This window comes from Salvelinus alpinus, chromosome 7, assembly GCF_045679555.1.
Source record: "Salvelinus alpinus chromosome 7, SLU_Salpinus.1, whole genome shotgun sequence".
Taxonomy (NCBI): domain Eukaryota; kingdom Metazoa; phylum Chordata; class Actinopteri; order Salmoniformes; family Salmonidae; genus Salvelinus; species Salvelinus alpinus.
Genome location: NC_092092.1, coordinates 14,225,780 through 14,242,158, shown reverse-complemented (window position 1 = coordinate 14,242,158; position 16,379 = coordinate 14,225,780). Strand labels below are relative to the sequence as shown.

Here is a 16,379-nt window from a genome sequence, read left to right as displayed (position 1 = left end):
AACGTTAGCTTGCTGGCTCGCTAGCTAAAGTTACATGTATGATCTGTGTAGTAATATTATTCGAATCAGAAATCCATCTGCATTGCTAGTTATAGCCTAATGTTAGCTAGCTAACATTGAACCTAGTTTGTTAGCTTTAGCTTCCTGCAAATTCATACTACATCTATGACAATGTTTGTATTGGTAGTAGTACGAGTTGGGATTATGCCGGTTCATTGTTTAGCTAGCCATTGTTTAGCTAAACAAAAGACTCCACTTCGGCCAGATTATTACATGAACCATCAAAATAGCCAGGTGTGTCTGGGGGGTGATTACAGTCATCTATTGTATTTCATGAACATGTCGAGACAATTATCGTTTACGCCTTCTGTATCCTGTGCATGTGACAAATAACCTTGGATGTTATTGGATACAGGGTGTGTTTACCACGTTACGCCTTAAAGAGATGGGTGGGGCTAAGGCTTGAGAGATGGGTGGGGCTAAGGCTTAAGAGATGGGTGGGGCTAAGGCTTAAGAGATGGGTGGGGCTAAGGCTTGAGAGATGGGTGGGGCTAAGGCTTAAGAGGGTGAGAACGATGCTGAATGGGTGTCGACAAAGAGCTCTCCAGTAGGTGTACCAAAACTATTCAAGGGTTATTTTCTCAAAAGTGGGGTTTCAAGTTTATCAACTTTCAAAGCATAATTACTTTCCCATTGTTCCTCAACTGTAGTGTATGATATACCATCTTCTAGCTCTGAGTCTCTACTTTTATCCAACGTAAAAAACACAATTTCAAATTTTGCTACATAAGACCGAATCGAGGCGGCCGGTCACATAAGATTTATCTGGCCATGTAAATTCCTAATTCCGTCAATATACAGTACCAGTCAAAAGTTTGAACACACTTTCTCATTACTATGTTCTACATTGTAGAATAATAGTGAAGACATCAACACGATGAAATAACACATATGGAATCACGTAGTAACCAAAAAAAGTGTATTTTATATTTGAGAATTTTCAAATAGCCACCCTTTGCCTTGATGACAGCTTTGCACACTCTTGGCATTGTCTCAAGTGCTCATGATTCCATGTGTGTTATTTCATAGTGTTGATGTCTTTTCTGTTATTCTACAATGTAGAAAATAAAGATAAAGCACCTTGAATGAGTAGGTGTGTTAACTTTTGACTGGTACTGTAGATATTACAGATAAAACAAACTGACACACACAAGCAGAGAGAGAGAGTAGCACAGTGGAGTCACTAAACCTCAAGCTGAGGACTGTTTCCCCAGGGATGTAGTGGAGTCACTAAACCTCAAGCTGAGGACTGTTTCTCCAGGGATGTAGTGGAGTCACTAAACCTCAAGCTGAGGACTGTTTCCCCAGGGATGTAGTGAAGTCACTAAACCTCAAGCTGAGGACTGTTTCTCCAGGGATGTAGTGGAGTCACTAAACCTCAAGCTGAGGACTGTTTCCCCCAGGGATGTAGTGGAGTCACTAAACCTCAAGCTGAGGACTGTTTCTCCAGGGATGTAGTGGAGTCACTAAACCTCAAGCTGAGGACTGTTTCCCCAGGGATGTAGTGGAGTCACTAAACCTCAAGCTGAGGACTGTTTCCCCCAGGGATGTAGTGGTGTCACTAAACCTCAAGCTGAGGACTGTTTCCCCAGGGATGTAGTGGAGTCACTAAACCTCAAGCTGAGGACTGTTTCCCCCAGGGATGTAGTGGTGTCACTAAACCTCAAGCTGAGGACTGTTTCCCCAGGGATGTAGTGGAGTCACTAAACCTCAAGCTGAGGACTGTTTCCCCCAGGGATGTAGTGGAGTCACTAAACCTCAAGCTGAGGACTGTTTCCCCCAGGGATGTAGTGGAGTCACTAAACCTCAAGCTGAGGACTGTTTCCCCAGGGATGTAGTGGTGTCACTAAACCTCAAGCTGAGGACTGTTCCCCCAGGGATGTAGTGGAGTCACTAAACCTCAAGCTGAGGACTGTTTCCCCAGGGATGTAGTGGAGTCACTAAACCTCAAGCTGAGGACTGTTTCCCCCAGGGATGTAGTGGAGTCACTAAACCTCAAGCTGAGGACTGTTTCCCCAGGGATGTAGTGGAGTCACTAAACCTCAAGCTGAGGACTGTTTCCCCAGGGATGTAGTGGAGTCACTAAACCTCAAGCTGAGGACTGTTTCCCCCAGGGATGTAGTGGAGTCACTAAACCTCAAGCTGAGGACTGTTTCCCCCAGGGATGTAGTGGAGTCACTAAACCTCAAGCTGAGGACTGTTTCCCCAGGGATGTAGTGGAGTCACTAAACCTCAAGCTGAGGACTGTTTCCCCAGGGATGTAGTGGAGTCACTAAACCTCAAGCTGAGGACTGTTTCCCCAGGGATGTAGTGGAGTCACTAAACCTCAAGCTGAGGACTGTTTCCCCAGGGATGTAGTGGAGTCACTAAACCTCAAGCTGAGGACTGTTTCCCCCTGCAGCTCACCAGCTGATGTAGGCTGTATGTACCGGTTGTCCCCCCTGCAGCTCACCAGCTGATGTAGGCTGTATGTACCGGTTGTCCCCCCTGCAGCTCACCAGCTGATGTAGGCTGTATGTACCGGTTGTCCCCCTGCAGCTCACCAGCTGATGTAGGCTGTATGTACCGGTTGTCCCCCCTGCAGCTCACCAGCTGATGTAGGCTGTATGTACCGGGTGAGATGTGCATATCTGTTGCTGTTAAAATTAATTGTTCTTTATGACTGACAATCTCTTCAAAAACTCTTGTCCAATCCACTTAGTAGTCAGATTTTAGTCACAGAGAAAACTGAAGTGATTCTTGTTTAGTTCTATTTTTTTCTGGCTCTATTTAGTCACTTACTCTCGTCAATTGCCACTGAAAAATAGGCTTTAAACAAATATTTTAGTCACTATTTTTGTTAAGGAAATGAACACTGGTCTGCACACCAAATTGCACCCTATTCCCTTTATAGTGCACTACACTTTGGAACAGAGCCTAGTTTAAAAGTAGTGCACTATATAGGGAGGCATTTTGGGACGCACCCTGTGACTCTAGAATGTGACACTGTCTCTACCTGGAAGTGAAAGATCCCAGCGTACTCTTCACGTCCAAAGCCTTGTCCTGCAGGAACAACCCGGGCCATGACATCTTCATTCAGGGTCAGAGAGGCGATGGCCGCCAGGAGCCAGCAGTCACCTGGAGGGGAACACAGAGGAGAGAGACATTGGAGTGGAGGTCATCACAGGACAGAGAGACGAAGGGAGTGGAGATCATCACAGGTCAGAGAGACGTAGAGAGTGGAGATCATCACAGGTCAGAGAGACGAAGAGAGTGGAGGTCATCACAGGTCAGAGAGAAGAAGGGAGTGGAGATCATCACAGGACAGAGAGACGAAGGGAGTGGAGGTCATCACAGGTCAGAGAGAGGAGGGGAGTGGAGATCATCACAGGTCAGAGAGACGAAGGGAGTGGAGATCATCACAGGTCAGAGAGACAAAGAGAGTGGAGGTCATCACAGGTCAGAGAGACAAAGAGAGTGGAGATCATCACAGGTCAGAGAGACAAAGAGAGTGGAGGTCATCACAGGTCAGAGAGACAAAGAGAGTGGAGATCATCACAGGTCAGAGAGACGAAAAGAGTGGAGGTCATCACAGGTCAGAGAGACAAAGGGAGTGGAGGTCATCACAGGTCAGAGAGACGAAGGGAGTGGAGGTCATCACAGGTCAGAGAGAGGAGGGGAGTGGAGATCATCACAGGTCAGAGAGACGAAGGGAGTGGAGATCATCACAGGTCAGAGAGACGAAGGGAGTGGAGGTCATCACAGGTCAGAGAGACGAAGAGAGTGGAGGTCATCACAGGTCAGAGAGACAAAGGGAGTGGAGGTCATCACAGGTCAGAGAGACGAAGGGAGTGGAGGTCATCACAGGTCAGAGAGACGAAGGGAGTGGAGGTCATCACAGGTCAGAGAGACGAAGAGAGTGGAGGTCATCACAGGTCAGAGAGACGAAGGGAGTGGAGGTCATCACAGGTCAGAGAGACGAAGAGAGTGGAGGTCATCACAGGTCAGAGAGACGAAGGGAGTGGAGGTCATCACAGGTCAGAGAGAGGAGGGGAGTGGAGATCATCACAGGTCAGAGAGACGAAGGGAGTGGAGGTCATCACAGGTCAGAGAGACGAAGAGAGTGGAGATCATCACAGGTCAGAGAGACGAAGAGAGTGGAGATCATCACAGGTCAGAGAGACGAAGAGAGTGGAGGTCATCACAGGTCAGAGAGAAGAAGAGAGTGGAGGTCATCACAGGTCAGAGAGACGAAGAGAGTGGAGGTCATCACAGGTCAGAGAGACGAAGGGAGTGGAGATCATCACAGGTCAGAGAGACAAAGGGAGTGGAGGTCATCACAGGTCAGAGAGACAAAGGGAGTGGAGGTCATCACAGGTCAGAGAGACGAAGAGAGTGGAGGTCATCACAGGTCAGAGAGACGAAGAGAGTGGAGGTCATCACAGGTCAGAGAGACAAAGGGAGTGGAGGTCATCACAGGTCAGAGAGACGAAGGGAGTGGAGGTCATCACAGGTCAGAGAGACGAAGGGAGTGGAGGTCATCACAGGTCAGAGAGACGAAGAGAGTGGAGGTCATCACAGGTCAGAGAGACGAAGGGAGTGGAGGTCATCACAGGTCAGAGAGACGAAGAGAGTGGAGGTCATCACAGGTCAGAGAGACGAAGGGAGTGGAGGTCATCACAGGTCAGAGAGAGGAGGGGAGTGGAGATCATCACAGGTCAGAGAGACGAAGGGAGTGGAGATCATCACAGGTCAGAGAGACGAAGGGAGTGGAGATCATCACAGGTCAGAGAGACGAAGAGAGTGGAGATCATCACAGGTCAGAGAGACGAAGAGAGTGGAGATCATCACAGGTCAGAGAGACGAAGAGAGTGGAGGTCATCACAGGTCAGAGAGAAGAAGAGAGTGGAAGTCATCACAGGTCAGAGAGACGAAGAGAGTGGAGGTCATCACAGGTCAGAGAGACGAAGGGAGTGGAGATCATCACAGGTCAGAGAGACAAAGGGAGTGGAGGTCATCACAGGTCAGAGAGACGAAGAGAGTGGAGGTCATCACAGGTCAGAGAGACAAAGAGAGTGGAGGTCATCACAGGTCAGAGAGACGAAGAGAGTGGAGGTCATCACAGGTCAGAGAGACGAAGGGAGTGGAGATCATCACAGGTCAGAGAGACAAAGAGAGTGGAGGTCATCACAGGTCAGAGAGACGAAAAGAGTGGAGATCATCACAGGTCAGAGAGACAAAGAGAGTGGAGATCATCACAGGTCAGAGAGACGAAGAGAGTGGAGGTCATCACAGGTCAGAGAGAAGAAGAGAGTGAGTCATTTCATTCTATACTGAAAATATATATAAACACAACATGCAACAATTTCTAGGATTTTACTGAGTTACAGTTCATATGAGGAAATCAGTCATTTTAAATAAATGTATTAGGCCCTAATCTATGAATTTCACATGACTGGGTAGGGGCGCAGGCATGGGTGGGCCTGGGAGGGCATAGGGCCACCCACTTGGGAGCCAGGCCCAGGCAATCAGATTGAGTTTTTCCCCCACAAAAGGGGTTTATTACTGACAGAAATACTCCTCAGTTTCATCAGCTGTCCAGGTGGCTGGTCTCAGACGATCCCGCAGGTAAAGAAGCAGGAAGTGGAGGTCCTGGACTGGTCATACCATAATCTCACCGCCACCACTCTGTTCACAACGTTGACATCAGCAAACAGCCCACCCATACAACGCCATACACGTGGTCTGCGGTTGTCAGGCCGGTTGGACGTATTGCCAAATTCTCTCAAACGAAGTTGGAGGCGGTTTATGGTTGAGAAATGAACTTTCAATTCTCTGGGAACGGTTCAATGGGATGCTCCCTCAAAACTTGAGACATCAGTGGCATTGTGTGTTTGTGACAAAACTGCACATTTTAGAGTGGCCTTTTATTGTCCCCAGCACAAGGTGCACCTGTGTAATGATCATGCTGTTTAATCAGCTTCTTGATATGCCACACCTGTCAGCTGGATGGATTATCTTGGCAAAGGAGGAATGCTCACTAAGAGGGATGTAAACAAACATTAGAGAGAAATCAGCTTGTTGAGCAGTAAGGAACATTTCTGAGATATTTTATTTCAGCTCATGAAACATGAGACCAACACTTTACATGTTGCATTGTATATTTTAGTTCATTGTAATAACTGTAGCACACAACCAGTGAAAGCCACCCTATAAAACCCACACAACCAGTTCCCTACACAGCCCAGTTCAGTTCCACAGAAGATCTTCTCATTAAAGACAACAGCTGACCTCAGTTCAGTTCACAGTCTCAGCATGTAGTCTGTCCCATGCATGTTTCAGTACTGTGGCTATGTGCTATGTCATGCATTTGTGGACACGATTTCTCTACAAAACCAATTGTTTTGTCTTTTTAGTTACAGTAAATAAGTCTACTGGGTTGCTCAACAATCAAAAACTGGGTCACTGAAGGAGTATTGACAATTATAAAATTAGTGTTCCTCCTATTACAATAATACGTCGTTATAAAGACAACTTCTATGAGACCCAGAGCTTTGCAAAATATGTGTTATGCAGAGTGTGTGTGTGTGTGTGTGTGTGTGTGTGTGTGTGTGTGTGTGTGTGTGTGTGTGTGTGTGTGTGTGTGTGTGTGTGTGTGTGTGTGTGTGTGTGTGTGTGTGTGTGTGTGTGTGTGTGTCTAAAGATGTGTTATGCAAAATAAACCTGGCACAGTGTGTTTGTTTAAAGAGCCACGCCTGAAATGATCAAAACATCCTGCTCGGACTGGGCACCATCACTAGCCTGGATAAACCAGACGGGACTTCAGTGTCTATGGTGAGACAGTGGTTTAACCAATAGTCACACTATTGAATGTGCTGCTGTCTGACAATAACACGGACCCTGAGAACTGATATATACTGGAAACAAACACGGCAGATAGCCTAGCAGTAAAGAGCATTGGGACAGGACACTAGTCTATCCTGCTGGATTAATGACAGGACACTAGTCTATCCTGCTGGATTAATGACAGGACACTAGTCTATCCTGCTGGATTAATGACAGGACACTAGTCTAACCTGCTGGATTAATGACAGGACAGTACACTAGTCTACCCTGCTGGATTAATGACAGGACAGTACACTAGTCTACCCTGCTGGATTAATGACAGGACAGTACACTAGTCTACCCTGCTGGATTAATGACAGTACACTAGTCTACCCTGCTGGATTAATGACAGGACAGTACACTAGTCTACCCTGCTGGATTAATGAGAGGACACTAGTCTACCCTGCTGGATTAATGACAGGACAGTACACTAGTCTACCCTGCTGGATTAATGAGAGGACAGTACACTAGTCTACCCTGCTGGATTAATGAGAGGACACTAGTCTAACCTGCTGGATTAATGACAGGACACTAGTCTACCCTGCTGGATTAATGACAGGACAGTACACTAGTCTACCCTGCTGGATTAATGACAGTACACTAGTCTACCCTGCTGGATTAATGACAGGACAGGACACTAGTCTACCCTGCTGGATTAATGACAGTACACTAGTCTACCCTGCTGGATTAATGACAGGACAGTACACTAGTCTACCCTGCTGGATTAATGAGAGGACACTAGTCTAACCTGCTGGATTAATGACAGGACACTAGTCTACCCTGCTGGATTAATGACAGGACAGTACACTAGTCTACCCTGCTGGATTAATGACAGTACACTAGTCTACCCTGCTGGATTAATGAGAGGACACTAGTCTAACCTGCTGGATTAATGACAGTACACTAGTCTACCCTGCTGGATTAATGACAGGACAGTACACTAGTCTACCCTGCTGGATTAATGAGAGGACAGTACACTAGTCTAACCTGCTGGATTAATGACAGGACAGTACACTAGTCTAACCTGCTGGATTAATGACAGGACACTAGTCTACCCTGCTGGATTAATGACAGGACAGTACACTAGTCTACCCTGCTGGATTAATGACAGTACACTAGTCTACCCTGCTGGATTAATGACAGTACACTAGTCTACCCTGCTGGATTAATGAGAGGACACTAGTCTAACCTGCTGGATTAATGACAGGACACTAGTCTACCCTGCTGGATTAATGACAGGACAGTACACTAGTCTACCCTGCTGGATTAATGACAGTACACTAGTCTACCCTGCTGGATTAATGAGAGGACAGTACACTAGTCTACCCTGCTGGATTAATGAGAGGACACTAGTCTACCCTGCTGGATTAATGAGAGGACACTAGTCTAACCTGCTGGATTAATGACAGGACACTAGTCTACCCTGCTGGATTAATGACAGTACACTAGTCTACCCTGCTGGATTAATGACAGTACACTAGTCTACCCTGCTGGATTAATGACAGGACACTAGTCTACCCTGCTGGATTAATGACAGGACACTAGTCTACCCTGCTGGATTAATGACAGGACAGTACACTAGTCTACCCTGCTGGATTAATGAGAGGACACTAGTCTAACCTGCTGGATTAATGACAGGACACTAGTCTACCCTGCTGGATTAATGAGAGGACACTAGTCTAACCTGCTGGATTAATGACAGGACACTAGTCTACCCTGCTGGATTAATGACAGGACAGTACACTAGTCTACCCTGCTGGATTAATGACAGGACAGTACACTAGTCTAACCTGCTGGATTAATGAGAGGACACTAGTCTACCCTGCTGGATTAATGACAGGACAGTACACTAGGCTACCCTGCTGGATTAATGACAGGACAGGACACTAGTCTACCCTGCTGGATTAATGACAGGACACTAGTCTACCCTGCTGGATTAATGACAGGACACTAGTCTACCCTGCTGGATTAATGACAGGACACTCGTCTACCCTGCTGGATTAATGAGAGGACACTAGTCTAACCTGCTCTGGGCAACTGCTGCTCACCAGCCACATCCTCACAACTCACACACTAGACTCCTGTGGTGACTGAATAATTAGAAGCATTCTGTGAATAAGAGTACCCTTTATTGTATTAAACACACCATAAAAAGGTAACAGGACAGAGGATGATAAACAACACACACATAAACACCAGGCCAAAGCTCGTCTCGCTTTTGTCAGAAATCACAACATCTTCTTTGTTGGAGAAGATTTGTAAACGGTTGAGGGTGAGGCTAGTTGAGAGTAAATGGAAAGGGAAGTGGGTCTCAACTCGTGAACAGCTGGCATTTCCAGTAACTGCCTCTGTTACGACTTCCTCCCAGCATGGTAACTGAGCTGGTTTCCACAGAGATATCTCGGTTTGTCCATATTTTCTACTATACCTCATTACAGAGATAACAACATATCACAGTTTATATTATCATACCTCAGAGATAACATCCTGACATGTGTTATATTATACCTCATGACAGAGATAACAACCTGACATGTTTTATATTATACCTCATTACAGAGATAACATCCTGACATGTGTTATATTATACCTCATGACAGAGATAACAACCTGACATGTGTTATATTATACCTCATGACAGAGATAACAACCTGACATGTTTTATATTATACCTCATGACAGAGATAACATCCTGACATGTGTTATATTATACCTCATGACAGAGATAACAACCTGACATGTGTTATATTATACCTCATGACAGAGATAACAACCTGACATGTGTTATATTATACCTCATGACAGAGATAACAACCTGACATGTGTTATATTATACCTCATGACAGAGATAACAACCTGACATGTTTTATATTATACCTCATGACAGAGATAACAACCTGACATGTGTTATATTATACCTCATGACAGAGATAACAACCTGACATGTTTTATATTATACCTCATGACAGAGATAACAACCTGACATGTGTTATATTATACCTCATGACAGAGATAACAACCTGACATGTGTTATATTATACCTCATGACAGAGATAACATCCTGACACGTGTTATATTATACCTCATGACAGAGATAACAACCTGACATGTGTTATATTATACCTCATGACAGAGATAACAACCTGACATGTTTTATATTATACCTCATGACAGAGATAACAACCTGACATGTGTTATATTATACCTCATGACAGAGATAACAACCTGACATGTTTGATATTATACCTCATGACAGAGATAACAACCTGACATGTGTTATATTATACCTCATGACAGAGATAACAACCTGACATGTGTTATAGTATACCTCATGACAGAGATAACAACATGACATGTGTTATATTATACCTCATGACAGAGATAACATCCTGACACGTGTTATATTATACCTCATGACAGAGATAACAACCTGACATGTGTTATATTATACCTCATGACAGAGATAACAACCTGACACGTGTTATATTATACCTCATGACAGAGATAACAACCTGACATGTGTTATATTATACCTCATGACAGAGATAACATCCTGACATGGAGGCTGTTCAGTGGTAGTCTAGGAAACCAAACCACCTGTGTAATAACTGTTTAAAGCAACAACTGAATGTTATTACATATGCTGTGATCAATCACATTCACTTTTACTATACCATCTCCTCCTCACAGCTGAAACCATGGATACTGTTACACACCCTGTGGTTTTGGATTTGGTTCCTTTTACTATACCATCTCCTCCTCACAGCTGAAACCATGGATACTGTTACAAACCCTGTGGTTTTGGATTTGGTTCCTGTTTTGGTTCCTGTTTTGGTTCCAGATATAAAAGGCGACTTACCCAAGCCGCCTTGGCAGATGTCGGTTCTTGAGGCTCCACCAATGATGAACTCTGGGCTGGACACCAGTTCCTATTCAGGGAGGGACCAAAGCATGAGTAAAACTGTGAAAGATATTACTGAGAAGTTCAATAAAATAAAAGAAGTACAGATTTTGGAGATTCCAAACATTTGCAGCCCTAAATAAAGCAATACTCTAGCTGGGGGGGTAATATCTGCACAATGAGCTACTAGTGTAACCTCCGTTATTTCATAGAGTATTGCATTTGATATATTATCAACACTATTCAGGGACCAAAACATAATTAAAACTGTGTTTTGAACTTTTAAAGCAACTGTCCAGTGTTTCCAGATTTCTATTAGATAAAATAAATAAAAAATGACGTTCAAACTGCTCTCCTGCGAAGTCACGACATACGCCTAGTTTCCTGAATCAGGTCACACATGACCTATAATTAATTACAATATGAGTGAAATAGTTTTAATTCCCCCCCCAAAAAATGTGTAATTAAGTATGTTAAAAAAGCTTTTCTGTGTTTGAATGGTGTGTGGGCGTATACCGATCATTAAAACCATTCATGCGAGTAGACTGCTGATTGGCTCAGGAGGATTTCACCAGAGCGCAAGAGCTCAGGAGGATTTCACCATAGCAAGCATTTTTTAAATAGTCTGTTCGATATGGGGGGGGGGTTATTCTCCAATTTATGCTTTGGCCACAAATACGAGTATAGGATGAGTCAACAACCTTATCTGTGTATGAGTTAACAGAATATTAACTTTTAAAAGTCGACAGTAACATTCATAGCAGATTTGACTGGGAGGATCGGTCATTACCAATAATAGGTATGAAATAAAAGCACATGGGAATGAAGAGGGTAGACTGATAAACATTAAAAGTCATGCACAAGTAAAAAGGGCAGGGTCCACAATGACCTCACGTAACCTCAATTGTCTCAAAGTACACTGTCTACGAGTTGATCTGTTGACAGAGAAAACAAAAAGGTGTGGGATCAGATGACTAAACGCCAAAGTTCCTGCCAAATAGTTGGAGGATGAGTCACCCTGACCAGGTTCCTCGTTCATTGAGTCGTTATGGTAACAGTTCCAGTTGTTTTTGGGATTGAATGATGAACTGATTCCTTTACGGCCAACGGTCCAATCATATCAAACGGATAACAAGCATCTGGACACGCCCATCAGACTGCTGTGACATCACTGACTCAGGCTATAAAGAGATATTTCCAGTGAGGACTTTTGTTTGATGATAAAGAATTTGATCAGAACAAAGTATATATATATATATATATATATATTATGAAGAGATACATGATAATATATATATATATATATCATGTATCTCTTCATAATGTCTGATACATATTATGTACAGAAACGCAAGTGGGAAAAAGAAAAGCCCAGATTCTGACTTTTTCTAAATAAAATTGAATATTATTTGAAAATGCTGCATAGGCTGAAAACATTAAAGCAAAGGCAAGCCTAAAATGTAAGGCCTGTTAAACCTTATGCACCCTAAAATGTAAGGCCTGTTAAACGTTATGCACCCTAAAATGAACAGTCAAAATCATGTTTGTCATTTAAATGTGATGATATTTGAAGGAAACCAGATCAAAGTATGAAAACTGACTGTTTCTTCTACATAGATAAAGTTTGGTCATAAAGTTACTGGTTCCCTCCCCCATGTCAAACACTTGGATCCATTATTAAAGAGGACAAGGTGACATCGCCTTAACTCTCATTTTAATACACCAATGGTAACATGATGTTCTCTTACCTAATTTAAATAAGTAGAGCCTCGTTACCAACATCGGAGAAGGCGTGTTTGCAGAGGGGCGTGGTTTATATAGCTAGATAGCTACTCTACTGGTGCCAACATCTGATTATAGGGTGTCAGCAAATATAATTAAAAGTTTACCCTATTCATCTATGGCAAAGATACTTATATGTTTCCCCTTTCATCTGTGTCTGGTGTTAGCTAGTTACTGGCTAGCTAGGTCTTCATCTGTGTCTGGTGTTAGCTAGTTACTGGCTAACTAGGTCTTCATCTGTGTCTGGTGTTAGCTTGTTACTGGCTAGCTGGGTCTTCATCTGTGTCTGGTGTTAGCTAGTTACTGGCTAACTAGGTCTTCATCTGTGTCTGGTGTTAGCTAGTTACTGGCTAGCTAGGTCTTCATCTGTGTCTGGTGTTAGCTAGTTACTGGCTAGCTAGGTCTTCATCTGTGTCTGGTGTTAGCTAGTTACTGGCTAGCTGGGTCTTCATCTGTGTCTGGTGTTAGCTAGTTACTGGCTAGCTAGGTCTTCATCTGTGTCTGGTGTTAGCTAGTTACTGGCTAGCTGGGTCTTCATCTGTGTCTGGTGTTAGCTAGTTACTGGCTAGCTAGGTCTTCATCTGTGTCTGGTGTTAGCTAGTTACTGGCTAGCTAGGTCTTCATCTGTGTCTGGTGTTAGCTAGTTACTGGCTAACTAGGTCTTCATCTGTGTCTGGTGTTAGCTAGTTACTGGCTAGCTAGGTCTTCATCTGTGTCTGGTGTTAGCTAGTTACTGGCTAACTAGGTCTTCATCTGTGTCTGGTGTTAGCTAGTTACTGGCTAGCTAGGTCTTCATCTGTGTCTGGTGTTAGCTAGTTACTGGCTAACTAGGTCTTCATCTGTGTCTGGTGTTAGCTAGTTACAGGCTAACTAGGTCTTCATCTGTGTCTGGTGTTAGCTAGTTACTGGCTAGCTAGGTCTTGATCTGTGTCTGGTGTTAGCTAGTTACTGGCTAGCTAGGTCTTCAGCTGTGTCTGGTGTTAGCTAGTTACTGGCTAGCTGGGTCTACGTCTGTGTCTGGTGTTAGCTAGTTACTGGCTAACTAGGTCTTCATCTGTGTCTGGTGTTAGCTAGTTACTGGCTAACTAGGTCTTCATCTGTGTCTGGTGTTAGCTAGTTACTGGCTAACTAGGTCTTCATCTGTGTCTGGTGTTAGCTAGTTACTGGCTAACTAGGTCTTCATCTGTGTCTGGTGTTAGCTAGTTACAGGCTAGCTAGGTCTTCATCTGTGTCTGGTGTTAGCTAGTTACTGGCTAACTAGGTCTTCATCTGTGTCTGGTGTTAGCTAGTTACTGGCTAACTAGGTCTTCATCTGTGTCTGGTGTTAGCTAGGTCTTCATCTGTGTCTGGTGTTAGCTAGTTACTGGCTAACTAGGTCTTCATCTGTGTCTGGTGTTAGCTTGTTACTGGCTAGCTAGGTCTTCATCTGTGTCTGGTGTTAGCTAGTTACTGGCTAGCTAGGTCTTCGTCTGTGTCTGGTGTTAGCTAGTTACTGGCTAGCTGGGTCTTCGTCTGTGTCTGGTGTTAGCTAGTTACTCATCTGTGTTTAGTGTTAGCTAGTTGCTGGCTAGCTGGGCCTTCAGCCAGCATGCAACAAAAGGGGCGGGGGGGGGGGGGGAGTCGTTCAAAACTAAGACGCAGTTGTCAGGTCAACACATCTATCAGTGCTGCTGTGAACCGCATCACAAGAGAAATGCCAAACTGAAGATGTGTATAAAAAAATACTCAAACTTCCTGGTAGTTAGCCATGAGAGAGACGTTCTTGTTTGTTGTTCTTGCCATAATATTGACTTGGTCTTTTACCAAATAGGGTTGTCTTCTGTATACCACCTCTACCTTGTCACAACACAACTGATTGGCTCAAACTCATTAAGGAGGAAAGAAATTCCACAAATTAAACTTGTAACAAGGCAGACATGTTAATTGAAATACATTCCAGGTGACTACCTCATGAAGCTGGTTGAGAGAATGCCAAGAGTGTGCAAAGCTGTCATCGTGGCAAAGGTTGGCTAATTTGAAGAATCTCAAATATATTTTTATTTGTTTAACACTTGTTGTTGGTTACTACATGATTCCAAATGTGTTATTTCATAGTTTTGATGTCTTCACTATTATTTTACAATCTAGAAAATAGTTTTAAAGAAAACCCGTTGAATGAGTAGGTGTGTCCAAACGTTTGACTGGTACTGTACATATAAACATACATTAATATTTCAGCGGAAAACAATTCAGAAAACTAAACAGAAACATTTCAAGTATACATCTTGTCTTGTCGCATCTTCAAGCCTCGAAGATAACATCTGCAAACAGGAATACTTATTTCCTAAATAAACATTCAAGTTTTTCCTTCATCTCTAATCCAGAATAGTTCCTGTTTTCTTTGCAACATTTTTATCAAACAGTACAGCTCTCAGATCATCACATAAAGAACTATCAAATAAAAAGTTAATTCTCTACCTCCTCTAAATCACAGACAGTTCCTCTTCTTCATCTCTGTCATTGAACCTACCTACTCCAATTACCAGAGGCAATATACCGGTTTTCAACTGGGCACAGAAGGACATTTGGTTTCTGGTTAGGTGAGAGGTGACATAAGGTTCTGGATCTTAGCTGTTTTTGATCTGGTTGTAAAGTTCTGAGTTTTGGTTTAAACTATAAATCCATTTTCTTTGCGGTTTAGGGTTGGTTAACTTGTGTTTGATCATATTTACATTGCATCCTAACTTGTTTATGTTGTAGATCAACTTCCTGTGGATAAAGTTTGTCTGTTTTGTTTGGTATATGGTTTTATCAAATATTTTGTTATATATTTTGTTATATTTGTTGTAAAAAAACTTTTTTCCCCAGAGATAGATAACACTTGTCTATTTTGATCAATACAAATACAGCCATAGAGTAGGCATTTAACTTGTGTTTAAAGGCAGTAACTTACCCCAGGTCGTTTCCATTGCACACCTCTGGTTTTGGAAGAGTTCTGTCCAAGCTCATTGAATCCCAAGGACGCAGGTTCGGCTGGAAAAGTGGAATCCGTGAAAAGTGAACCTCTACTCAGACACTCGCTCCTGAGAGACTCGAAGTCCTGGTTTAGGTACTTCGACGCATTGGCATTAGTGCCAAATCCTGCGGCCAAAGCCCTCTTCTTGGCCAACGTTGATGCCACCCCAGCCATTGTGCAAGTCCTTTTCCTTCTCCTCTCTCGGGTCCGGTGGCTAACTGCGTCGACACAGTGAAAAGAGGAAAAGAGTTGGGATGCGTTTCACTGGTGGAAAAGTCTAAATTCCTTCTACGCCCCTGGTTTTTCAGGCGTGGTCTGTCTGCCTCTGACTGCAAGTCAGAGCCAGTTTTTTTCCCCAACAATATGTACATAAGATTTCTGTGACCGGAACTGTTGCTTCTCATCAACGTTTAACGTTACTAGTTCAAAAAGTATTTAGTGTGAATATGAACACTTTTTTAGGCATATGAACCAAACAATCAACCACTCAACTCATGTGTTTGAGTCTCATAACGGGTGGATGAATATAAAGTCCGAGTCGTAATATTCCATTTGAACCTGACGTAGCAGTCGTAACTCCACACAGGTAGACAGACACGGTTGATCGGTTGGTGGCCGGTAGATGTCCTTCTTCCCTACGACCTGTGTGAGAGTCAGTGTGACCTGTGTAGATTTAAAATGCCTCTGTGTTGATCGGCGTAAAGACATGTTCAGCGTTGGTCTATTGATGTTGTATTACGATAACGGAAAGAAACGACGGTGTTGCTGTTGTGTGTT

The 16,379-nt window shown here is 43.6% G+C and overlaps 1 protein-coding gene across 1 annotated transcript in view; it reads right to left on the bottom strand.

The window, feature by feature from the left end:
* LOC139580503 (calpain-2 catalytic subunit-like) overlaps positions 1-15,913 on the bottom strand; it is a 39,350-nt gene extending 23,437 nt beyond the window's left edge. Inside the window, exons 1-3 of the mRNA XM_071409259.1 lie at positions 15,540-15,913; positions 10,784-10,853; positions 3,056-3,177 (exon numbers count right to left, since the gene is read on the bottom strand). Coding sequence (XP_071265360.1) covers positions 3,056-3,177; positions 10,784-10,853; positions 15,540-15,776 — 429 coding nt within the window. The 5' untranslated portion in view covers positions 15,777-15,913. The remainder of the gene's footprint in view (positions 1-3,055; positions 3,178-10,783; positions 10,854-15,539) is intronic.
* Positions 15,914-16,379: the final 466 nt, after the last annotated feature.